The sequence below is a fragment of the Fringilla coelebs genome (assembly GCF_963513975.1).
Source record: "Fringilla coelebs genome assembly, chromosome: 6".
NCBI classification, from domain to species: domain Eukaryota; kingdom Metazoa; phylum Chordata; class Aves; order Passeriformes; family Fringillidae; genus Fringilla; species Fringilla coelebs.
Window position 1 is genome coordinate 10,324,787 of NC_140034.1, and position 26,501 is coordinate 10,351,287.

General features: G+C 39.1%; 1 protein-coding gene across 11 annotated transcripts in view; it reads right to left on the reverse strand.

Moving 5' to 3' along the window:
• The window catches only part of MARK3 (microtubule affinity regulating kinase 3), a 62,131-nt gene that overhangs the window by 25,594 nt on the left and 10,036 nt on the right, over positions 1-26,501 (reverse strand). For all 11 annotated transcript variants that reach the window (XM_084208448.1, XM_084208454.1, XM_084208449.1 and 8 more), the window contains 8 exons: positions 23,123-23,314; positions 17,321-17,374; positions 10,394-10,442; positions 9,620-9,685; positions 7,054-7,124; positions 1,917-1,973; positions 756-992; positions 530-649 (listed from right to left, as the gene is read on the reverse strand). In XM_084208448.1, coding sequence (XP_084064574.1) covers positions 530-649; positions 756-992; positions 1,917-1,973; positions 7,054-7,124; positions 9,620-9,685; positions 10,394-10,442; positions 17,321-17,374; positions 23,123-23,314 — 846 coding nt within the window. The remainder of the gene's footprint in view (positions 1-529; positions 650-755; positions 993-1,916; positions 1,974-7,053; positions 7,125-9,619; positions 9,686-10,393; positions 10,443-17,320; positions 17,375-23,122; positions 23,315-26,501) is intronic.

Below are 26,501 nucleotides of genomic sequence, written 5' to 3' on the forward strand. Positions count from 1 at the left end.
TAGTGAGGAGAATCAACTATACACATCAAGTCAAGCTTCTCCCCACAGTCAGCTGTATTCCAGCTCACAGCTGAGAGCCAAAAGCCTGCAATGCAGACCAGGAGCAGTGTGACAAGTTTGACATGGCTTGGAATTCCAAGCTCCACAACAGAATTCCATGGAAGCCCTGTTTTGGTCTTTACTCCTCCATGAGGGTACAAAAGGCAACTACAAGAGCCAAAACCTCCAGTTCACAACTGAAAATGTGGAAAACAATGTGGTGGATCATCCATGAATGCAGGAGTCCACAAGCTAACCACCAAGAAAAGTTATATGACATAGAAAGTGTTATGACACATTGATTTTGAAAGTAACTGGAACCAGTGTATTACAACCCCAGTGAACAGTATCTTTGAAGATTCATGTGCTTTCATCAACAATCCCACCTCCAAATCCCACCCCAAATATGCATAGGAACAGCATGGAAATAATAAATTACAGCTCAAAAATGCAGTTTGCAAAATGTGATGCACCTCATTTGTGCAATTACCTCTAGAGTGCCTCTTTTTGTTGGGTTTAGCACCAGGAAACGTTTGAGGAGGTTTTCACAGTCTGTGGACATGTAGAAAGGAATCCTGTATTTTCCCCTTAGCACTCTTTCTCTAAGTTCCTTGGTAACAGAACAAGAAAAGACAGTAAGTTGTAAGCAGCAAGTCACTTAAAATATTAGATAAAATATTAGATAAACATGGCCAACATAGTCCACAAAAAGCTACCTTTAGGTTCTGTCCATCGAAGGGAAGAGATCCACTCACGAGAGTATAAAGAATAACACCTAAACTCCAAACATCTACTTCAGGTCCATCATATTTCTTCCCTTGAAAGAGCTCTGGAGCAGCATATGGTGGGCTGCCACAAAAGGTGTCCAGTTTATTTCCAACTGTAAACTCATTGCTAAAACCAAAGTCAGCTATTTTAATGTTCATATCTGCATCTAGCAATAGATTTTCAGCCTGAAAGAGAAAGAATGGTTTGTAGATGAATAAAATACTTGATTTAGAATGCTGTTGGTTGCTTTTACTTGTTCTTAAAAGGCAAGAAGTTGAAATACCCAATAACATTCCCTTCCTTGCAAGGTTTTTAGGTGTGCTTTAGTCAATCATTAGCATGTCCTGTTTTAAAAATCTCTGTACAATGGCTTCAGACTATGGGAGCTGTTTCACTGCCTGAAAACTCATTACCATCTGTTTTTCTCCATAGAAATGTATCTTACATTTTGATCTATTCAGATGAAAATAAGATATAGTCTCACTATCCATACTTGATAGCATGTGGTATTCTTGCAATACTTTGGTAATAAGCATAACCTTTAAAGTGTTTTCAAGTGTTCTTTTTTTTTTAGTGGTGGTATTGTTTTTTGCTTTTTTTAAGTTACAAAGCTATGGCAAGTTGAACAAATTATGTAGCAGTACTGTTAATATAAAAGGCACAGTTTAAAGAAGAGATATGCTGTTTCATGCCAAGCTACAAAGAAGCCACACTTCAGTTTCATTATCACTACTGGTAATTCATTCTGTTCAACATCAATTCTTGTCATATCTCTATCAAACTACCACTTAAAAAAAAAAAGAAAAAAAAAAGAGATTTCTCAGCTAACACTGACCTGCTTCAGATCTGAATGCGACCACTGGGGGAGAGGTTATCTTTCAGCAGCCATTAAATGTTTGCATTTAAAAGCTTTATAAATCCTCTTCCTTTTATTTAAAATGGTTCTAAGCTGCAAATATTTCTCAAGACTCACTATAACATATGTAAATAAATAAATAAATAAATAAATCAGAAAGCTCAGTATAAACTATATTTTAGAAACAATACAGGTCACACCCACGGGTACAGAAGCTGACACACATACACTGCACACACTTTTTCCTACTCACCTTGAGATCTCTATGAACAATATGCTTTTGATGGCAATACTGCACTGCAGATACTATCTGGATAGAAAACAAACCAAATTATGTAATGAGCTTTAATCAAAGATTTCAACATTTATTACTGAAGTTGACATGAAGTTATCCAGTCAGAGCTACATAACCAACTCCTACAGTGACCAGTATATTTAGGAAAAAGCTGCTGAATAACTTCAATGTTATTTGATCTATTTGCTTTCTCCTATACTTGAACCAGGATTTTGTTTTTCCTGTGGGGCTAATTATAGACCAGTAGAAGCAATGACTTTCAGAAAGGTTACTGAAGTATTTCCATTCCAATACTGTATACAGCTATAAAAGCTTTCCCCCTAGACTGAGGTTTTCCAGGCCCTCTCCAAAGGTGATTTTTTATGCCATGCCAGAGAGAAAAGGGTAAGAAATAGGCTTTGATTACTTGAGAAACTACTGGGAAACAGCCTGGTTGTCAAAATTTATGCAACGAGAAGCAACTAGGCATCTTACAGAGATTTGCTGTCTAAGTTTATGGTTTAGTGTGTTTTGTATACCATAGCAAGCTCAATGGAAAAACTCTCCTGTGTCTCTCAAGTGTAAAGGAACAATTTCTTCAATGATAATTTCCAAATATCATAAAGATTTTCCTGCTTTATATAGCAAACCATATAAGCTATTTACACAGTGCAGTGTTATAGTACATTGCTTCTCAGAGTCATAAGCATTGCTGCAGAACTTCACATGTATGGAAAAGCTGCATAAAGTATTATTCTTTCATGACCACAAATGCAGTCAAATGCCTTTTGTCATGCATGCATGGTCAGAATTGAGGCTGAAACTGCACATAAAAATAGTAACTACATTTCAATAAATATATTTTCAGTCTTCATTCAAGAGTAAGAAGACTTCCCCAGCAAAGAGATGAGGTAGCATTACTGTCACAAGAAAATAACTCCTGATCAGATCACCAGTCCAGTGTAAGGATCTCCTGCCCTGGTGAAGGAGCAAGGGTTCTCTCCCTCAGCATTTAGAGCACATGAAAGGTGTTGGTAGGTTCTTGGGAGGTCAAATAACTGATGCACCAGTAAGTTTTGTATTTGAAACTTAAGCACCAAAGTGATCTTTGTGCCCTGTAATATTGAATCACTCCCATGCAAAATGTCACCTCAGAAACCAAGCAGACAGTGGAAAGCTGAAGTACTATTTCCATTCCCTACACCTTCGTTCTGGTTTGGCTTTTTCCTTTATATGCTGGTTCCCTCTTTCAGACTCCAAGTTCAGCTTTTTACAGTTACTGAAACTGCCAAAGTGCTCCCATGCCACCACTTGTCCCCTCCTTTTGGTTTCCATTCCTTTTCTCTCTGCTACCATTACCTCAGCCCCAGTCACTCTGCAGGGGCTTCCAGTGCTGACAGCATGACAAACACCTCAGGCTTTATTCAGGATTGCAGAGACACAGCACTATCACCACTCACTCCTGAACTGCTTTATTGTGACTGCCTAAGAGCAGAAGGCTGAGCAGATGATCAATCAGTAGCTTCCTTTGGAGATGCTTTTGAACTCCTCTGCATTGCAACAGGATGGCACAGAGACTGCAGAAGTGATCCAATCCATGTGAAGTGAAATAATGAAATGTGTAGGACATTAATAATTGAAGAACATAACTGAATGAGAAACAGCACAAAGCATGGCTGCTCCAGACTGAAACCCTTGTCTTCCAGCTTCCATCACTGTTTCCACTGACAACTCCCTCACTTCCTAACCTTCTTGTGTGAGGAATTTTCTGACACTTGGCAGGTGAAGAGAAGGGGAGAAAAGGCATCTGAGCTTTTGGTAGAAGTAACAATTGGAACATTGAAAAACTTTTCTAAAGAGTGATTTCAAAAATCTGTATAAATATAGGTTTTGAAGACATTCAATATAGGCAGAAGAACCATTCTCTAAAAGGATTAAATGACAAAAGGATGAATGACTTCTCAAGGCCCCTTCCACACTGCTAAGAGCATTCTGTTGCTTTACTGGAACACACCAATAAGATGTATTTTGTGGATTTTATAATTTTCTAAGATCTGTCCTAACATCTACCAGCATTAAAAATTCTAAACTGCTTCAGCAGGGAAACAGTGAGAACACTGAAAAAGGGCAGATCTTATTGCTTGCAGAAAAGAAAGGGAATTAATACACACAAATTTAACAAGATTTGCTGCTCTGCATCAGATTTTTTGTGGAAAAAGGATGAAACTGAACCAGAACTGCCTGGAAGTCTGTAATGGGGAAGAATAATTAAGGTGACATTAAGAATGCAAAACATTCTCAATTTGAATTTCTCACACATGGCTACACAAAAGGAGTTTGAAATGAAGAACTGGATAGCATAGTTGTGTTCTTAGACTTTGTACCTTCTCAAGTGCAACTGAAATAATATGATTACTGTCTTTACATTCTATTTTCCTGCTAAAAACCTTACATATGTTTAACAAAATGGACTAAAAACCAGTTCCTTTTTATCTTCAACAAGCAAAGAAGAGACAATTACTGAATCCTGCTCTTTGCCTGCTAGAGAGGAAGTGTCTCCTCAGACAAAACACAAGTGTTTGAGCCAGAAATCACATCTACTGAAAGGAGAAACATGATCTGAAAACAAGATATAATACAACTTATTGTAAGAACTAATCTCAATACCATGGCACAACTGTTTCTTCAGTTTAGAAAGAGCCACTGTCTGCTAAAATAGTTAACAAATTAAAAAAAAAAAAAAGACTATTATGTCATAAGTCTCTATCTAACAGAGAACAGCTGCACTGCATCAGATAAAGGTCTGCAGAGTGCATTCTTCCTCCAACAATGACCAAAAGTGATACAAAGCTATTCCAGGACTACAGTAAGGTGAAATGAATAGCTTCATGACCTGTGAACTCAGCAAGATCTAATTCCCTTGTTTCCTTTGACACTGTCCCTCAGGCTGAGCTTTAGCATCTAATAAACGCCAAGCTCTGATCAAAGCTACCTGACTTTCATCCAGCATGAATGCTTTTCTCTCTAGCTAAACCCAATCAGCTTGTGCTACAGTTTCTCTCCTCTGCTTATTTCCAGGCTTCTCTCTTTTTTTCCCAGGAACTGAGGCTTTTGAAGCTTTCAAGAACCTCCCTTCTTTGAGATCAAGGTCCTCTAAAACTGGTTGAGCTCAGCAGCCAGGAAATCAGCTGTTGGGGGAGGACAGAGCACAGCTGTCTGCACCAGGAGACTTGCATGAAAAAACTGAAAAGTGTATTCCAGTGCAAACAAGTGAGGCCATCTATACACCTTAATAAACAGCATTTATGCTACTGAAATACAAAAAAACCCCAACAAACCAACTCAAAAAATCATCAGACTTAGAGTACATAAACCCAATTCTTGATGGGTCAAACACTCAGCTCAGCAGGTAACTCCCTTTTAAATTCTTTTCCTCCACACTTCTTTTTGAAAATGAAGCTACATATATCCTGCACTACCCACATTATCCCATAAAATTAAGCACTAAGTGTACCTGTAAAACATGTTTGACCTGTTTCTGTATGTTCTTACTTAAAGGGGAGTAAAACTGTTAGAAAAAAAATAGGTATTTATGGAAGAAACATGTAATTTTAATGTAATTACTGCAAGATCTTTTTCCACATAGCTCCTGATGAAAGAAATTGAGGACTGAGAGCAAAGAGTCTATCAGCAGAAGTTTCCACTATTCACATCTGAGAGAGAACAGTCAATCCTCTCAAGTTATTCTGAAGCTCTTCAAGTGACATTACAAAGGCAACAGCCAGGGATTTAGAAGAGATGGCTGAAGTGGGAATGACTGTTTCACATCCCACCACTTCTACTGCCAACACGGCACAGAAGCACAAACCAGAAACCTTCAATCACAAAGGAAAGCTCTCTACCTACCAAAATATGAAAGTGAAGGCAGCAGCTTTAAAAAGACATGTAAGACTGTTGAAGAGTAAGAAAAGTTTTCCTTACTGTCAAGCTGTATAACTCCAGCAATCACAAATGAAGAAGATGAAGTGGGGACATGAAGTCTACAGCTGCTTTTGGGTTGTTTGTTTGGTGGTGGTCATTTTGGTGTGTGTTTTTTCCCCCCAAAAGATTAAAAAGGGTAAATACAAGATTTAAAAAGATGACAGAAAACAAAGCAAAATCATTAATTTGGTTCCTGGAAGTCTCATATCCTACATCAAATTTCAATTATGTATGGCTACACTTAAGAAGTGAAACCATTAGAGCCTCCCCTTCCAACAGGGCAACTGACTGACACATCACTGCCACAATCCAGCAGTTCCAAACCCCTACACACCACTCAAAAAACACTCTTGTCCCTACTCATTATTTTCAAGCAGCATTAAGCTGGAGCATAATCTTGACATTTATTATTTGTCACAACATTACAGAGGCTATCCAAGAGCAGAAACGTGTTTAAGACTGGTCAGATCTGAAACTCTGAGAGCAGACATTTGGATTTAAATTAGTTATGCAAAAATATCTGGTTATGTTCAGTACTGTTTGACTGGTTATGTTGACTACTGCTTGTAGAATGGAAATGCTTTTTGCAGATCAATGAAATTCCCATACCTTGGCAGGGCTAGTTTATCCATCATAAAGAAAGTTAAACTAACAAGTCTAGACATTACTTTTCTGTGACTTTTTAGAACAAGTATTAAATAGTATCTTCTCATGTAAGCAGATGAATGTGAATGGATCCCCACTACGTGCACTGTCTGCATTTTGAAACTGGCCTGTTAGTAGCCTGTTACATTTGAACAACTTCCAAAATGTCACAGACCTGCTGAGCTAAGGACATATGAAATCAGCCCAGAGGAAATGCATTTTGGAATGGAATACACTTCCAAACCAAGCAGTCTCTGTGTTCTGGCACTCTTGGACACCCTGGCACCCAGCACTAAGGAAACCAGCACCACTGAACAGACTCTGACTCCTTCAAAGCTGCTGTGACATAAGTTTTTTATTACTCAGAGCTAGGAGCCCACAACATGCTGAACACTGCTGTAAGTCAAATGCAAAGGACAGCTGTTTTACTCATTTCAGCATTAAAAACAGGGGTGAGGGGAAAGCTGACATATAGGAATGTTATACATACCTGTCTAAATTTAGCTCTAGCCTCCTTTTCCTTCATTCTTCCATGTGCAACCAGATAGTCAAACACCTCCCCTACAATTCAAAAACGAGATACATTAATGCCCATTTCAGAATGTAGAGATTCTTCTCCAGCAGTTGCCCACAGCAGCTTCACTGGAATTACTGTACTTCAAGTTTATGATTACAGGACAGCTCAAGAGAACAAGGCACAACTGCTGTGCAATTTACTACACCATCATCTCTTTTACAAGAAAATAATGAGTGACTGGATATACACAAAGGAAACCATTTCCTTCCAATTACTTAGGATAGAAACCGAGCAGCATACTTCTGTTTTGTAAACAAAGATGACATCTACCCCTTCACAGACTTTCTCACAAGAGTTTATTTTGCTTCAGAAAAAAAAAGTTTCATATATGAGAACAACGGATGATATTTGTAAATGCCATCATACCAACACTCGAATTTTAATTTGTGCATGTGTATAAAATGGTTCTAAACAAAATCAAAAACCTTAGCTTTAACCTGGGCTTAGAAAAGGTACCCACAAGGAGGGTCACAAGAATGAGCACAGCAGGACACACTGATAAATCCCTCACACAACCATCATACCTGTAAAACACACAGAACAAGGCCACTGTTGTACAGCTGTGGATGACCAAAGATTACTGAAGACCTACTGTGTTTCAGTTTTTCCCCTCTTTAATCAATGCAGTCATTTCAGAGCACATCAATACAGACTACAATGTTTGAGCTTTAGGTGTAGGCCACTGGCCCATCAAACACTGACATGTTTGTGAAAGCACAGGAGATTTTCTTTACTAAAAACCAACAGTCATGTACGTAAGAACTACAAAAACAGAATAATAACACAGTTTTAAAAAGTCCTTACTAGTATTCAAAAACCATAAAAACTTTAGAAGTGGTTCAAGTATTTAAACATTCCCTACTGAGCAAGGAAACATGGTTTTGTAGACAGCCACCTCACAAGGGAAGAGCTGAGTAATATCATATTTATTTTTTTAAAAGACACAACTCCACCAGATTGCAATAAAAAAAGGAGTCACTCCACAGGAAAAGCAACCACTGAGCCATCTGAGGGAATGTCAGGACTTCCCATAAAAGAGTCTTCCCTCTGCAGTGTATTCTGTAATACTCAACTCAGGTAACTCTCCCAGCTGTATTTCACAGCTGTTTCTTAAAAAACCTTGAAGCAGCAAACCTGAACACTTCATAATTCAGGGAAAACGACACCAGGGAAAGAATTATCCCCAATTTATGTGAAGTGTTGCAGCTGGAGCAATAATGTCTTTCATCCTGCAGGCAGAGTTCATGTGCATCATGATGACCTCTACCTTGATAAAGAGAAGACAGGGAAGCTGATGCCTGCCACTGTGAGTGCCAGCCATTCCTGTCTTGCACAGCATGGCACATCAAAAGGCACTGCTCCTGGCCTTTTAGACCAGTACAGTACTCACCTCTCCCTCATCACCCCAGGAAAGGTCCTCACTCCTTCAGAGAACCACTGGCCTTTCTACCTCCTAGAAGCCAATCACTAGATGGCAATAAGACTTCACTTTTAAGTCTAGTACTATCAAACAACCCAGAGATGTCTCCCCAAACACCTGTACTAGCCAATATTTTAATGGCATAATACCCACTCTGCTCCTGTTTAGGCAAACCTTGGCTGAGCATTTAGGAAGCTGCTGGAAGAAAAGACAAGTGGGTAGAGAATCTTGCTCTATTTGTAGCAATTGAACAAACTTTACATAATCTAATGTAAGAGTCTGAATTCAACACTGATTTTCTCTGAAAAAGGTCTATCTCCTTCCTGCACCTAAAATAAAAGCCTCAACTGTTTGAGATTCCCAGATGCTGGTGCTCAAGGGTCACACTGACAAGCTGAGTGATATTAAGTTCTAGCCAGCAAGGAGTAACTTAAGCCTGAATACCTTAATTCTGGCTCTGGTGAGAATATCTGACACTGCACAATGTTCATTTTTCCATCCCTTCTAGAATCAGGAAGAGCATTTAAGCTCTTTCTAAAATGGCATAAGGCTAAGCCTAACAATTCATGAAAGTAGAAGGCCTGTGATTAAGATATGTAAGATGTCATCAACATCTAAAAACAGAAGTTGCAGTGCTCATGCTTTTGAAAGCAACAATTAAAGAAACACAGAAATGTTTCATCTGAACATGATTTTACCAAATATCTTATACAAAACAGGAAACCAGAGGTAGGGAACTGAATACAGTAAATTGAGAACATTAGTATTTGTTATGGGCAGGAACAATCAGTGGCTGAGAAAAGATTCCCAGTTAATTTGAGTTGTGGGAAAAAAAGCAAAGGTTACTAAGTTGTAGTTTTAGAAGCTGGTTTTACAAGTTACATGTATTATTTATGTTGACCAAACAAGTCCCAGTGAATATTAAAGATTTTCCTCAATATTTTACAGCACCTTGACATAAATATTTGCTGAAAAAGAAAGCAAAACTTTTAAGAAAACAAGTGTTTTCTCTCACTTGGCAATCTGCTTAGTGCGTCACTGCAGCAAAGAGGTACTTACCCCCACTTGCATATTCCATTATTAAATAGAGAGTTTTTTCAGTTTCAATGACTTCAAATAGCTTCACTAGAAAAGAAAGACATTTAGTCATCAGTTAACTAGCTGCAGAAGCATTATATTAACACCCCACAGAATTCTGTGAGAGAAAAATGCCCAAACAGTTTGCCTGCCACTTGATAATATCAGATTATTTAAAGAAGCTTTCTGTCTAATGCTCCTAAGTAGAAAACACTATAACACATTTGGTCAACTCCTACAGAGCAACATATTCTCAAGAACCAATACTTTGCTTCTTTTACATGGGAACAGAACTACACTAAGCAGAACATGCACAGATTTGAGCATCAGCAACAGCCACATGTGTGCACTGAACTGACACACGTGGTGACAAATCAGTTACCAGTCTGCTGACAGTCCCATAGATGTACCACATCATTTAAATGTACAAACTTGAAAAAGTTCTTGACCACTTCTTGGTTTTGGTGTATATGCTAATTTTTAATGAGAACCTGAATTCAGTCAAAAATCAATACTATACTCAAAAGGAGCAAATTTATCAGTTAGCTATGCAAATAACAGTTCTGTGCAATGGGATCACAATGTTTATTTTATTTTTTAAACACACAGTTCTGAAATACCAGTTATTACTGCTATCTTAGAGTAAATTCACACTCCAGTGCAAAATAATCTTTTAAACTCATGCCACAGCAATCTTAATAGTGAAAAAGCTAAAACTTCTCCAGAGGTGGAAATTATGTGAAAGAAACAAGATACCTATATTTGGATGATTTAAGATCTTCATTATTCTTACTTCTCTAAAGAGCTGAAAAAACATAAAACATGAGATAAGTTAATGAAATCACTAACAAACAGACATTCTCCTTAAAGAATGAAAACTTTGATATAGTCATTGAAACAGAAAGGGCAAACATTATTAAACATTATCAATGAAGTTCATGAAATAAGCACTTTTTGAAGGGAAGAGTTAAATGCCTGCTTAACACCCCATCCAAACAAATGAACCCTCAACAACCCAAAAACACCCAGGAAGAACTCTAGACAGCTGAGGAAAGAAGTGACCTTAGCCCTGTGGTTTGCAGACTTTTGGGGTCAGAAGAGCCCACGCAGCTTCCTGCTGACCAGTACATCTCACACATCTTTCACTCCCTTCACAAAAAGTACAGCTCTAAATTTTTGTGAATCCCCACCAGAACACCTTTAGAAGACCACTGCAGTTTGTTACTGGTGTGGATTCAGCACTCTTCAGTACTTTGTTAAAGCCAAGTATTACTGTGCTACAACAGCAGCTCACAGGTGGAACATCAGCTGTTTATATTGTGCAAAAACCATGTTATCCACCTACACCAGCAAGGAGCAACTTCTACAGAGAGAAGGGAAGACAAGGCCACCCCTGAGCCCTTCAGGAGCATTGCTGCAAGGCAACTGAGGCACAGCAGTGCTGGTCTGCCAGCACAGCTCCCCTGACTCACCCTGACACAGCCTGACGCCTGCCCGGACAGTGCAGCATGCTGAACGTGCTCCCAAAATTAACAGGGCAGAACACAAATGGTGCTTTCCTGACCCCATCATGCTGCTTTCCTTTCTGCAAGCACTGCTGTTAACCCTGACTGACACACAAAGTACAGGAATTATTTAACAGAAATACCTCACAAAACACACAACTTCCCCATATAACAGCGCTCCATCTCTAGCCCACCCCTACAGGATGGTGGGGAGGGACAACTGCCCATTTCAAGCTGCAGGATGACATTATATCCCCTGCCCTAAATCCAGAGATAGTGCACTGATTGTAAGGATATTGTCATGCTTCATGTCCTGTCTGTCCCTTCCCCACTGCCAATACTCATGTGAAGAGGGCTGTGCTTAAGTAACTATTTCTGAAGATTTCAACTTTGCCTGTCACACAGAGCAAACTCTGTCCTTCTGCAACTTAATGAAAACATGGAGTGACATTTAACAAACTAGAAATGAAAGTAAAATAATGACTGAACAGTAGTTAACTATTTTTATCTCTCAAAACTCTGCTGCAAAAGACTATTGTAAGATACACATAAATTCATAACCATAATACTAAAAATGCCACGGGTGGTGTTACTGCAATATGAAAAATTGCTTTGAACAAAGCTGGTAAATAGCAGATTAATTAAAAGCAGTTCCAAGATAAAATATTATTACAAATAAAATTTAAAGCACAAATACTCTTGTATTCAGAAAACCAAAGAATTCTCCTTTTTATGCACAACAATACATGGCAGCCAAGTTCTCACTCTGCAGCTCACCCAGCCAGCCCAAGACTGCAGAGGAATGATGTTCTTCAGTGTCAACTATTTTGTAACAGCATGCTTCAAAACGTGGGAGTAATCAAGAGGTTTTATTAGAAACCTAACACAAATTTCTACAGGAATATCAGTAACCTAACATCATATTGAACTTCATGTCAAGAGACCAAAGCAGAATAGAAGTCCACAGCTCCAAGTGAATGCAGACACAGGAAAAAACCCAAGAGTTTTGTAAATATAGGCTAGGGATAACAGCAATTGTTAATTACAGTAAGGGAAAAAAAAGTGCTGCTGCAAGATTTGGCTCAGGTCAGATTTCAGATAAAGTGAAGAAATTTGGTATGTCTACACATATTAGTAACAACTCAAAAACTTGTAGGTGTATTTACTCAGTAATAGCAAAGAAAAGGTGAAACTTTGCAATAAAAAAATAAAAGGTGAAACATTAGAAACAAATAGAAAACAACCAAAGAGTCAACAGAACAAAATCCTTGTGCCTTTGTGATTTTTAATAAAAGAAAACGCAAGGGGTGGGTTTTAAATAAAACAACAGGACAAATTCACAATTTGGAGACCACATGTTCTAACCATTCTCTGCTTTCAGATATTTCAGAATCACAGAATTTCAGCAAATGCCAACATCTGGGGGGCAATCCTCACTGCACTGCCCAGGAGACCTTCTCCCTGCTACAGCACCAGCTGGGACAGGCACACTACCTGAACAGAGAAAAAACAGTTTTCCAAATGCTTTCATTATCTTGTTACCCAGGTCTGTGCCTGACACTTTGCTAGATGACAAGCTGCTTAAATGAAATCACAATTGATTGATCAAGGGAATTATTGGCCATGCAAAATAGTTTCAAAAGCTCTGTGCACATGTTTTCTTTATCCTCTAGAGAGGTAAAATTGCCTTCTTTTCTTTTTTAAACTATGTTATTTCTGGAGCTTTTTCATATGTAATCAGACAGGGTAGACTACATCATCTCTCTCTTGATCATCAGGAATTTAAAAGCCGTTGAATCTATAGCTATTTTTTTCCTTGCCTTTCATTCATTTCAGCTAAACTGGTGTATAATATATTCTGAATACTCCATTAATACTTTTAATCACAGCTTATATAACTGAAAGGCTCTTATCAGTTTTTACAATTTCAAAGAGAGTTGGCTTAATTCACTCTCAATTGGTATCTGATATCTTGCACCCTCAATACCCAGATAAAGCCTGTTGGGTCAGACCCTCACCAAACCACTGATCCACAAAATGACTACTCTGCTTTACTAACCCAAATGAAGCATGTCAAAAAGCAGCTTCTACTTCATGAGCCATTTGTTCAAGTGGGTGACTGGGAACAAGCTCTTTAAAAAACAGACTATTTCTGCCTCAGAGGAAATTAAAAATAAAAATACTTGAGAATAGTATACAACCACCACCAAACTAATTTTAGTTAGATAAATGCACTTTAGACTGTGCACCCTTAGTCAATTTATCAGCTATATGTCACATTTTGACAAAGATGGGGATATCTGGGGAAATAGATACATTTATCTATAAATTCCTGACATTGTAATATGTATTATAGTCTATTTCTGACTGAGGAATAAAATGTACATCATACAACTTTCCCAAAGTATGCTGGATAAAGGTTTTACAGATTTCATTACGTGCATCAGCTTCTAAGAAATGACATAGTAACTAACATCACACAATAAATTCATTGCAAACAGCCAGGTATGATAAAACCTCACACCTCTGAGGTTCCCTGCCCACAGGAACACAGTACAAGGTGTAATATCAGAAAATGCAACACGAAGGTTCTCAATACAGAAACTTATTTTCTTAGTATTAGGAATTTACTTGTCATAATGAAACTATAAAGGCACACAATTGAAAACAGTTCTCATCAGTTTAATTTCTAATACTGAGATCCAAAACTACTCCCAGCTTGTTGAACAGCTCATTTTCCGTCAACAGGAGCTCTACAAACGTTTCCAGGCAAAGACAAACATCCTTAGTCTGCCAAACAAATGGCTTTCAGCTTTGTTGTGGTCTGGTCCTTTGAGTGCAAGCCATGTCAGATACAGGAAAAGAATGCCATTTAATTAATGCTGTGAGCCAAAAAAACTGAATAAAAAAACACCAACAAACCAGCAATGGAGCTGGTTCTTTTAGGCTAACTCTCTTTGAACACAGCAAAAGACAGACTAGAAGTGCTCCCACAGTAGCTATCACAAGACTGTAACAAATTATTTTAAAAATATTGAAAAAGTTTGCTAAAAAGTGAGTCAGTGCCAGCTGCAGAACACCAACCTCTCTTGGTCACCTTCTCCCTTAAAGGAGGAGGCTTTTCACAGGATGTTGTCCCAAGCCAGCTCAAGCCTGACCTGTGTATTAGGCTTCTCCTGGTAACTGCTCACTGAAATATGCCCTACATCTAATAAATAGCCTCAAGCAAAAAGCCTTTACAAAATACAAGTTTGCTTCAAACTAAGCACAACTTGGAAACAGAAAGGGATACTCATTACAAACAGAAGAGCCTGAGCATTTAAAGTTCTCATACTTTTCTTGCAGTTCTTAAAACACTGATTGACCCATGGTCAGAAAGAATATGAACCATGTTAAAATTGATGTTTAAGAACACTTAAATTCTTTAACAGTAAGTATTGCCCAAGTAAGTGGCAAAACATCTGCACATAATGAACAAAAATATTTGGCTGAGGAGCCAAGTTCTAAAACAGGAAAATGAGAAATGATTTAGTGCTATTACACGAGCTTGCTAAAAAAAACCCTTGCATATAATGGTATTGGTAAATCAAAGGAAAAAAAAACCCAAACTGTTTTATTTTTTGTCTAGGAGGAAGTGAACTCTGTAGCATCAGCACTTGCTTGCAGTGAGACTGATATCCACTGGAATTGCATACACAAGTCCATTTGTGGAGAGCAGCGCTTATGACTAACACCGCCAGCATGGGAAAAAACCTCTAAGAATTCCCTTTTCTTTCAAAGCAGGGAAGTACCAGTCACAGCTTCCTCTTCACTAAGCAAGAGCAGCAGAGCAGTAATTAGGTCCTAAACAACAGTAAAGAGTAGCTGCATGTGGCTGCCACAGAACTTCCTCAGCAGCAGACAAGAAACCCGACCCTTGAGAGCTGCGCTGCTGAGTGTCAGTATGGAGCTGTCAGGGCTGCAGGGAGGGCATACCAAGAATTACTGCTCCGGAAAGCAAAGCGAGCCCTTAACAAGGTTAACTTCTTCCTGGCAGCTGAAGTATCGATGTGCAAGATGGAACACAAAGAAATCAGAACTGGCAGCCTTTAATCACCATTTGTTTCCCCACCTAAGGATGACTCGGGCATGCAGCTACACCGCAGCTGAGACGCTGCACACCACACCCTCTAATGGGCACAGCCCTTCCCTCCCCACCATACCTCAAATATTTTATCTCTCTCTGCAGAAGTGCAAGATCAGAAGCACTTCCATCTGAGCTTCCCCCGCATCCACAGGTCGCGCGTGCAGCTGGCTCCGGAGGCACCGAGACTGCGGCGCTGCCAGCAGCGCTGGGGAAGGGGGCAAAGGCTTGCAACATGAAAAGCCTTGGTCAGGCAAAGCTGGCAAGTTGTATGTTCTGCATGCACTCTGCTTCCTATGGCAAGCAGGAATTTAATTTTAATCAAACTGCTTTCAGTTTTTGAATTGAAAACTGATACACCTTACTAAATTCTTTTTGTGCTCGTGTAACAAATGAGCTTAGGAAAGCGCATTTGCAATTTCACTCCATAAATCTGATCTGATATCTGCCCTGCTATTTGGTACTATTCTTCCAGACTCCCAGTTAAGAAATCCAGTGGTACACAAGATCACACTACAAATCACACTTCATAATCTAATTTTATAAATTGTAAATAAAAATTAAATTACAACAGAGATGGAGCCATGAGTGGACACTGAGACAGCTAAAATCCAGTAATCAAAGAACCATCATGCACACTTCCAGCTTGTAGCTTTTCCAACTGAACACCTGCGACTTGTAAAAGGTTTGGATTGAACCCCCATATGAGCTCAAACTGGCATTAGAGCCGCCTGTCATGTAACATTTGAAGGACTATGATTTTACATTTTTAACTGAAAACACGGCTGCTTTACTTCTCTCTGACCATTCTTCCCATGCCCTGATATTTTCCCTTCTTATCACACAGCTTTTGTTTCACTTTCAAGTGCTTCAAGCATTCAACCATTTTTATTTAGGCATTCCAAGTTGCAATCTGCCACAGAAATCAACTTTATCTAATCCATCATATTACCTGATTTGCACTTTATTTTCACCCTGCTTACCCAGAAACCACCAATAACCTCAGGGACTAAACTGAGAAAAATTCTGAGAAAAATGGAACCAGATTATCTACTTTTACCCTGTCTACAGTTATACAAAGCTGCCACCTGCTCGGATGACGGAGCCTTTCTTCTACAGGTTATTCTTTGCCTCTCAATGAAACCATAAAATGTAAGAACTTGTGTGTTTTTCCAATTTACTTTTGCACCATTAATCTTGATAAAAAGTCTAGTCAAGTGATCTTTTTAATATTTACATAAAATACAAATGTGTATATTCTCCAGTTTCCTCTAGTTACTCTCTTTCATTTTGTTTGCAGGTAAATTCTGCATATTCTCTTGTTCAAACAGAAATATTTCAAGGGGGTTTTTATCAAAGTACTCAAAAGTAAACAAAAAGCCTTTGACTGCAGAACTTAAAAGGACAGAGTTAAAGAAGTCCCAAGTAAAAGTAACATTTAAATGTACTTCCTGCACGGACTCCCAAACAGACTGGGTTGCTTAATGAAAGAGCAGGGTTTATCACTCTGTACTAAAAAGATAAGGTGATACAACTGTAACAGCACATTAAACATTCAGAGCTAGAGGGAAGAAACCAGAATAGACATGGCCCAATTTGTTTCATACAACTGCATCACCTCTCCTGCTGCAAGCTACATGAAAGGCACAGATACTGCCTGGCCTTCAGTCCACAGGCAGTATTTTCAAGGCCAGTTTAAGAGGACAGAATATAAGTTTTGCACTTCTAAGTTTAACAAAGCAACCAGCACAAAGGAGACATGGGGGCATGACACCAAACCACAGGTCCTCTCTACAGTCAGCTCTGCTTGGGAGACAAAGGAAGTAGCAAATACCACTGTTTTCTCAGTTTACAGCTCCACACGAGTTCAGCTTGAACAACTGCAGGGCTGTCAGAAATATCTGTTGCAAAACCAGTTATTAAATACAGTAGTCAGATGTGTGCAAAGGTATGCAATGCTTCAGATTCTCCAGCACAGGCATTCAGGGTTAATGGAAGGAGGTGGGGGAGCAAACAAGTCATAATAGAGTTGAAAGATTAAATGTAAAAACATACCTTTTGTAGACTAGTTGGGTTCAGCTGTGTTTTGTCAATTATTTTTATGGCAACCTAAAGGAAGAGTTCATGATCAGTATTTTCCATAGGAACAATACAGCGTTATTACAACATGCTCAAATCCAGTAAGAGACATGGAAAACATGAAAATTACACAAAAAACACTTCTGCAAATTATATACTTGTATTTAAAGCAGAAGCAGGAATAGAAAAACCCTGGTATTTTAAGGATATTAAGATGAAAAGCTTGCTGAGTCTTTGACTTGACATTAAGACCATCACAGTCATGACAGTGGAAGCTCCAACAGCAGACAGACTGCCCCGATAGAGAGCAGTGTGCCTACAGATAATATTTACACAGTATAATTACACAACAGATTACACACTAGTGACTGGGCATTGGCAGTTTCTAAAAGCAGAGATTTCAGAGCATATTGAAAGCATTTCCACACAAATTTGGCAAGAAGTAAGTTCATCTTTGGAAATTCACTAAATATTTGTGTCAATTTGCTCCCTGATGGGTATTAAAAAAAGTATCACTTGGAAATCAACAAAAACATGTTGGCCGTAGTACAACAGTTTGGGTAAGTACATTGCTTTACTTTTCCTCTTTTCAGTAAATGCTGCACAGAAATATTAAAGAACATAATAAAAAATTCACACAATAAGCAGAAGAGAAATTCCATACCATACTAACTAGTCAGAACCTGAAGATTTGAAGCAATGAATAGGCAACAGAAACTTCAGCGCAATGCAGTTTGGATACTGGACAAGGTAGAACAAGAAATGAGAATCTTTCTAGAATTACATGCCAATTAGTATTTTTCCTTTCTAAATTAGAGAGGAAACTCACCAGAAGAAGCTCTACAGAAGGAGATGGCGCCTCTCAAAGAGGCAAGATGCTGCAACTCAGCTGATTCTAATACTTCACTGGTGCAAAGCAAAGGCTTTCAACTCCACTTCAATTTTTGGCTCAAACAGTAGATGCTGCTCCTTCCCATGCCACAGCTCCCATTTCCCTGCATCACTCTGAGCTATCTTTGTCACCTCATAAACTTGGGGTTGGTGACATATGGAATAAAGAATACCTTACATCAAAGCCAATTTATATCCCTGCATTCAAGTGCAAAAACACAGGGATGGATTGTCACAATACAGAGGGTAAGAGGGGAGCAGTGTTCAACGCTTGGGTGCATCACAGAATTACATAATGGATATGGTGTTTTCTGAAACTGATATTCAAGACTTATTTTGAGCTCTTCTAGCTGCAAGATACGATGAGACATGACTGAGAAACCATCTAAGAATGTTTTTACTCTGGGGAGTGTTTCTTCTAAGGCAAGCTACTGAAATTATAGATCACTATTTCCCGAGGCAAAATTCCATTGCAAAACCTTGAGAAATCCCTTCAAAAATACAAACAAGAGAGAAGGACATTAAGCAATAGGTATTTTTATATGAGCAGCTGTGTACGAAACCAAGGAAGATTTTTATCTCTACCTTTATGCCTGTTGTTAACTTTGTGACAATAGTTCGACTCGCTTCCTGCAATCTCTGATAATTCTGGATTATGATGCTGGACTCTTGTAGTGCTGGATGTAGTGAGCACTGCCTTTGTCAACAGCAGATAATGTTATTTGAAAGCGACCTGGTGCCCCAAGACTACCCACAGCTGTTCACTTAGTATGCACATTCCACTCAGAAAAGTTTGCATTTTTGTTCTGGGCTGTATCATTCTGGTGAATCTTTAAAAGATGTAAACTTTTTTTAACCCACCAAGCCTTAAGGTACCATGTTACTGCAAAACCAGCTCACCTCAGCTCTGACACTGTCAAACAAATTCAGCCCTGGAGATACAGACCTCAGTTTTCCAGAAGACAGACTCTCAGGCCTGTTCAGTGCACTAATTATAGCCTTAAAGGCAGGATGAATTTAGAGAATTCCTACTCACATGAACACTGAGAGTACAATGTGTTAAGATGGGCTGTTAGAGCTTGAACCCATCATCAGAACAGGGAACAACTTCAGGTGCCTTGATAAGGCCTCCAAATCACAGGCAAAGGCAGCCTGCCTTCAAGAGTACTTCTGACAAGCCTGAGAAAGTTAAATGGAGAATTTTCTAAATACAGTTAATAAAACATTAAATTGCCTTTTAAAGCAGATCCTTTGCTCTCTTTACATAAAGTGCATTGGGAATGGTTTCATGCACTGTGAACTAGGGCCAGTGCTGGAAAAATGCACCTACACTATTACACCACTGCCATGATATTCTGTGTGAAATTGTTAATAGAATTAAAACTGAGTTTGCTTTCACCATTCACAATAATGTGACTTAAAACATCCCTCCTACATGACTTGAATAAGGGAGTTAAAGAAACCAGAAGCTGGGACACTGAGCAAATTGGCCAAACTGCTACTTTTCAGAATGCTTTCTCCCTCTTAAATTTCAGTTTTTCCAAGAGAGAACAGAAAGAAGATGACAATAGATTCCTTGGAGTCAGACTTGGGTTCTGAAAGAATTCAGCCTCACTGGGAAACTTCAGCTCCCTGGCTATTAACTGAACATGTTTTTAAAGAACAGAAGGCTCCATAATAATTTTGGCCACCTCAGTAATAGCAGAAGGTAGTTTTATCTTTTAGGTTCATTTTGGCAAGTACAGAAAACTTGTCAGAGGAAACACCTTTTGATAAAACTACAACAGAAAATTCATGGATTGCAGTCAAAGAATTAAGAAAAGCAGATTGACAATGAAGACTTGTGGCTTCAAAAGGGCAGACAGCCTACAAATAACGCTCTCCTAGGCAGAGGACCAAGAAGGATGGTGTGTCCAAGCCCCAGCCCTAATGCAGTGAAGCTAATCTCTGGCCACACACTCCTTGCAAGACAATTAAACCCCCTCAAATTAGGCTGATGTTCTAATCATCCTGTGAAGGGCTGAACATTTCTTCCTTTCAGTAATTTGAAGATGGGCACTCATCATGCATTCTGCACACTAAAAATGTAAATTAAAAGAGTCCTAGAACTTACTCCAGTTGGAAACATGAAATCTTCATCTCAAGCAACAGGAAAACTCCCAGGGAAGGACTCCAGATGCAAGGAGATGAGCAACTACCCTAAAAGAATGCTTAAACAAACATATCCTCCTCCCAGGAAATGACAGAAAAGTGCTGATCTGCTTCAGGATTTGGAAGCTACTCAGCACAGAAATATAAAGAAGGAATTGCCAAAAAGTGAACATGACATGGTCACTTAAAAGGACATTCAGAACAGAGACACAGATAACAAGGAAAAGATAAGTGGCGTTCAAATACAGCAAGAACACAGCAGAGATGAAAACTCATTTAAGTGTAACTCCCAAAACTAAGCATTTAGTTTAGGTTTTGGTACATAAGATGGAAAAAAGAACAGGAACAAAGACAGGACAGGCTGCAGGAGAAAGAGTGTAAAGCAGGAAATCACAAATTCAGAAAGCTAAGTGCCATCTGGCTGAGGCCAGGCTGAGAATATGACCCTGGAATTCTTACAAGAAGCAGATTTTCAAAGGAGAAAGAAAAAAAAGCATTCTTGCAGCACAGGTTCCTAGCATCTACCAAGAACAGAACAGCAGAGCAGGGTTTAGAAATGAGCTGACAATTTTTTTTTTTCCAATTCATCATAAAATTCCTGAACTCAAAACTGGCAGGGAAAAACCAAGGAAAGAGAAGGTTTAAATGCAACATATTTTCCTACAGTTAACCGTACCCTATGGAAACACACAAGATATGACTACCTGGGCTAATGAAAAGCCTCATCTAAGAGGCTGCATGGAAATTTTTCAACTAGATAAGCTGAAAAGTGCACAGAGTTGTTGGTTTGTTTTTTTTTTTTTCCCCCAAAAAAAGAGTCTAAAGAGATATTAAGTTGGAAATAAATGAGTTTTTCAAGGACAAGAATTTGGGACCAATATTGTTTAATATCTGTATGAGTGGCCTTGGCAGAGGATGTCAAAGCATAATGATTAAGTCTGTTGAAGGAGTTAAGAGGCACCATCAAACACAATGGAAAACCAATTTAAACAACCTTGGAGATGAGTTAGCAATGAAACTGAGAATCAACATACAAGGTTGGTGCTGTTGCTGATCACAAGCAAAACACATCAATTTAACAGCCACGAGAAAGCCTAGCACAATCTGAAGATTGATCAGATAAATACTTCTGTAAAGGCAAGGGTGAAGTAATGACATTGGGGAAATTGCTATCCAGAATATTGGAAACAATTCTGGTCACAGACATCTAAAATTATCAACATTGTACTGTTTATCCAGTAAGAAGAGAAATTTTACCCTTCTCCCTCTTAAAAAAAAAAAATCTTGAAGATATTCCTATAAAATTATCTTAATTGTTCCCTTCTAAGGAATGACACTCATTCCAATGGTCACAACCCAGAAAGTATTTATGCTCTGAACTGACAGAACTACATCAATTCCGTGAGAGTGGAAGAAGCTTAGTACTCAAATATTTCCAAATTTAGCCAAAAATTTTACACTGTCCCCTTTGTTTGTTGAAATGTCAAACAAAAATAATGACAAAATAATGGACCAGAGGTCAACACAATTATCTGCAAGTAAAGAAATATGTACTTCACTTTTTGTAAAATGTGGCACATATCTATCTCCAAGTTCTATACCTATAACAATAGCAAAAAAATACTAACCAAGTATTTGCATATCCCATCTTAAGTATCAGTAAAAAGAGGAGGGAACCTAAGTGAAAAGGAATTAATCAAAAATTTTCTTTACAAATGAGAACTAACTTTAACATCAGAAGACAATGGGAACTGTCAGCCAAAACAAAAATCCATCTCAACAGCTCTTGCAAAATGATGTCCCCTCTCTTCTTCCCTCTGTTCCTGCTACTGAACCCTGTATTAGCTCAGAAAAGAGAAATTCCCTTAAAGCACTGCAGTCAGCAACACAGCTTCTGTAAAAGTCCTTGCTGGTATCAGCAAACATTTACTTCATCAGACAGGTTTGGCAAGAAAAGGTTAGCAAGGTGCTTCTCCCTCTTTCAGTACTTCAGAGTTGCTTGTAATAAAACAGCACCAAGAAACACCTTCTTGTAACAAGCAGACAGGACTATAGCTCACCAAATCAGAACACCATTAAGTGCAAGTGATTAATTAGATTGCAATGGCATGCAGAAACTAAATATGGAGCTGGGTTCGACTCCAAGAAGAGGTGCAAGAGAAAGCTTGTCTATACTGCACACATTGAGCAAACTGTCACTGACACACAGACTATCCCTGAGCAAACTGAAGCATCTTCCCAAAGCCAGCCAGCACACTGGGATGATCCACCCTAGGATTCCTGGGAGATACATAGCTCTGGCAAGAAAATACTGCATTTGGACTACTCGGAACATAATTAAGACAACGTTTAGTTCTCATGCCCAACTTTGCCTCCAATACAGCCCTGCAGTAAAGAGACACTAAGAGGCAGTCTCCTTCCAACAAGCTTATTTAATTGCTCTGTATATTGATCTGGTTTTTGAAAATGGATTTATCCAAGAATATTAGTAGCAAATTTTAACATAATTCAGCTGGACAGAGACTCACCAAAAATGCAAGTTTAAGAAACCATTTTCAAGAGAAATTGTTTTGTAATCATTACTAAAAAAGTAGGTTTCAATTTCTGCTTTTTTCTACATCAGTGGCAATATCTCTAGTAAAATGTGCTCTGTGTTCACCGACTTAGATGATGCTATTCCAAGAGAACCTTCACACCTACAGCAACTCACTGCTGTTTACACCCATACCACTTTACCTCTCTGCCAGTTAGGATGTGCCTTGCCAGCTTCACTTTTGCAAAATTCCCCTTTCCAATGGTTTTAAGGAGTCTGTAATTTCCAATATGTGGCTGCTCATCAGCACAGGAGGCTATGGAGTTCCTGCAGCGAGCTCCAGAGCGCCCAGTTCGAGAGGAAACTTCCTGCCGTCCGTCTCCATGGGACGTGTGCTGCAACAAAAACACACACGGTAAGGCTGAGGAATACAGACAAAACACATCAATGAGGAGAAGCATACAGCATTCAAAAACATCAGCAATGCCTTCGAAGAAACCTTCAAAGGATCCAACTGAAACTTCACACTCACACTGAACTTTGCTCTGATGGGGCAATAAAGCGGTGGCCAGTTCATGACACAGTATTCACCTCATTACCTGGTCCAGACAGTGGAACACCACCTGCACTGCAGCAACAGCTGAGCATGTCTAAGTAACTTACATGGACTGCCAGATTAGGTACAATATATAGAGGTGTTTAATGTTATTTCCCATTAGTTATGCATTACTGTGCATAACTAGTGCAGGAAAGCCTTTGAAAAGGAAACACGAATACAGATTTTCCAAGATCACAAATTGCTAACCCTTATTGGACAACTTATACCAAGGAAATATTTTTTTTAAAAGGGTTTTTTTCTTTCCTGTGGTGCTAAACTTGTGTTCCTACAGATCCCCATGACTGCAAACACCCAGGATGACCTGGAGAACAAGGAAAGAAATCTTACCTAATATACTGAAACCTTGAATATTGATAAGCTGAAAGCCAGTTACAGAGATCTGAGACACTGTCTGCAATCTTTCAAGTTCCTTTCACTCTCATTTCCTTGAACAGCTACTAATCGCAAAAAGGAATTGTTATATATTATCTATAAGTCTTTACTCATTAGATTACATGGTTAAGATTGAAGTATTTTTTCACTTCCTGATAATCTGTTTATGAAAGAGCAGGTGCCCTCTTACATTCTTAACTCATGGTTGAGGTCCATACACCAACCACACTCATTAAAGTATTAGTTAGAAATGTTTAGGGGCCTCCAAATGTGGAACAAATATCTGACTCCGCCAAAGATGACACATTAAACTCATAGTCCTCCCAGAAACCCCAGATCTTGCTCTTCTACTACTCCTCCTCTTGCTGAAACCCATTTGGGACAACCAAGAAACTGGCATACAGCAACATTCAGTCTGCAAATCACTGTAGTGTGAGGATGAGATCATACCTCAAGAGCTAACAACCATGGTACAGGCACAAATGAACAAATCCGTGCTTGCGTGACACTTGGCAAGTTTCACTTGCCTGACGTAACCTTGTGACCATATACTCGCACATCTTGGGTTCATTGATTTGTTAATTTGAGTGCAACAGTTGTGATCAATTTTTTTTTAAAACACTTTTATTTAAGAAATGCTACTGATAGGAGTCTATGGCAACTCCTGGAAAACCGTTTCAATGGTTACTATTTTAAAAAACACACAATGTTTTAGTATCAATCTGGCTGTAGCTTCTCCTTTAGCCTGGCTACTGCATTGCCCAAGATTTGCACTTCCCATAGAGGTACTTCATTTCTCTGGTCACAACACCCTTTCACTTCAGTAAGTGATATGTTATTGAGCTCCCTAAACAGGCTGCTGTATGAATGAGTAAAGACAAGGAAACATTTCCTGTACTTCTGTTGAGAACCCTCCTCTATTCTTCCAACATCTTTTTGTGGGGTTGGTGGTAGACATAGACCTACCATACCAAGAGTAGGTGCAGCAGGACTAAACACAGAGGCTGCGTCTTCTGTTCAACACCCCACTGATTTCACAGGGGCAGAAGTAACCTTCTTTGCAGAAGACCATCTGTACCTGACCACCCAACACCAACCCTGATTGACTGCTTCTCATTCCTGGATCCTTACATGCATGATTGCATTTGGCTGAAGTGAAACGCAAAGTTTCTTTTCATGCAGAATATCAAGTGTTCCTAATAAGAAGCCCATCCTGCCCTATTTCATAGTCTAGCAATTTTATCACATTTTCAGGAGCAAGAGTACACGTTTTTTCCAAACCACTAATAACTGGCACAAGAACACGAAACACCTCTGTAACAACATCCAGTAAAAATTCAAGGCTTGATAATAATTCAGTGTTCTCAATAATATCCTGAGACCTGCAACAACTGGGTGTTTATCAATCAGTAATTCTCAAGGAGAGGAAGGATGAGCAACAACTGAAGGATCTACTAAAGCCAGTGAAATCCTATATTAAAAATTTCAGTATTTTGCATGTCCTTAATGTCAGGCTGGTGCTGATTGTTTGGACCACCTTAGCCACCCCTGTGCGCACTGGCACAGCAATGACAATCCTCTGTATTTCTCTAAACTTTGACTTCTAACAAACCTTGTAACACACAATGCAGAAAACTTCTCTGTCAGCTCCTTTCATACCTTTCAGTGTCAAATTATTCAGACCAGCTAGAAAAAAGCAGCAACTGCTGATTCTAGGCGCTAACATCCTCCTACATTGCTACCCCTGGTGATCAGGGACCAGGATGTTCTGTACAGGGCCATAAGGATATTTCTTGGATATATTAGAGGAAAGTTCATTTCAGTTCAAGTACAGCATCCCAGGAATACAACTGTACTACTTACACTGCACTTCACTGAGTTGATAACCTTCCTCATAAAAAGAAGTGTATCAGAAATATTTAAACTACAGCCCTTCCAGACCTGGGCACTTGGCACAAGCTGGCTTCTGCAGGAGCCAGACTGCCTCCCAGCAGGGCTTGTTAGCTTAGGCTCTCCAGCAGACAGATTCAACAACTTGAATTCAACAGCTTTTGAACCACACAGCTGACTCTGAAAACACAGTAGTTGTGCTGCCTTGTGCTTGAACTAAATCACTGTTAGTCCTGAGCTAGCCTAAGAAGCAGCTGAGATGTGGGCATCAGGCACGATGTAGTCACAAGCCAGAGAACAGGTTAGCCAAAATTGATCTGACTCACACCCTACTTCACATAAGCACTACCAGGAAAAGGAAAGATTCTGTTATACTAACAGACTCTCTTCCACATAGTTAACCAGCCAGTAATTGTGTCTTGAGAGCTTCACTGTCCTCCTGTTGAGAAATGACTTCTTGTGTCCTATAATTTTTTCATGCTTCCTAACTTTGCATTTAAAGGGCGGCATGAAAAGCTGTGAACTCATTTGGACTAGGGTTGATAAACTGAACACAATCTCCTTGTATGGAGGTTTGCATTTCCACTCCAACCCAGATTGTTTCTTTTCAAGAATATGACCTTTTTCAGCTGTGGGTTTTAAGTATCAAGCTGTGTGTTCCTAAGCAGTTCAGTTCTCTCCAACTGATTTGCTCAAAGCCA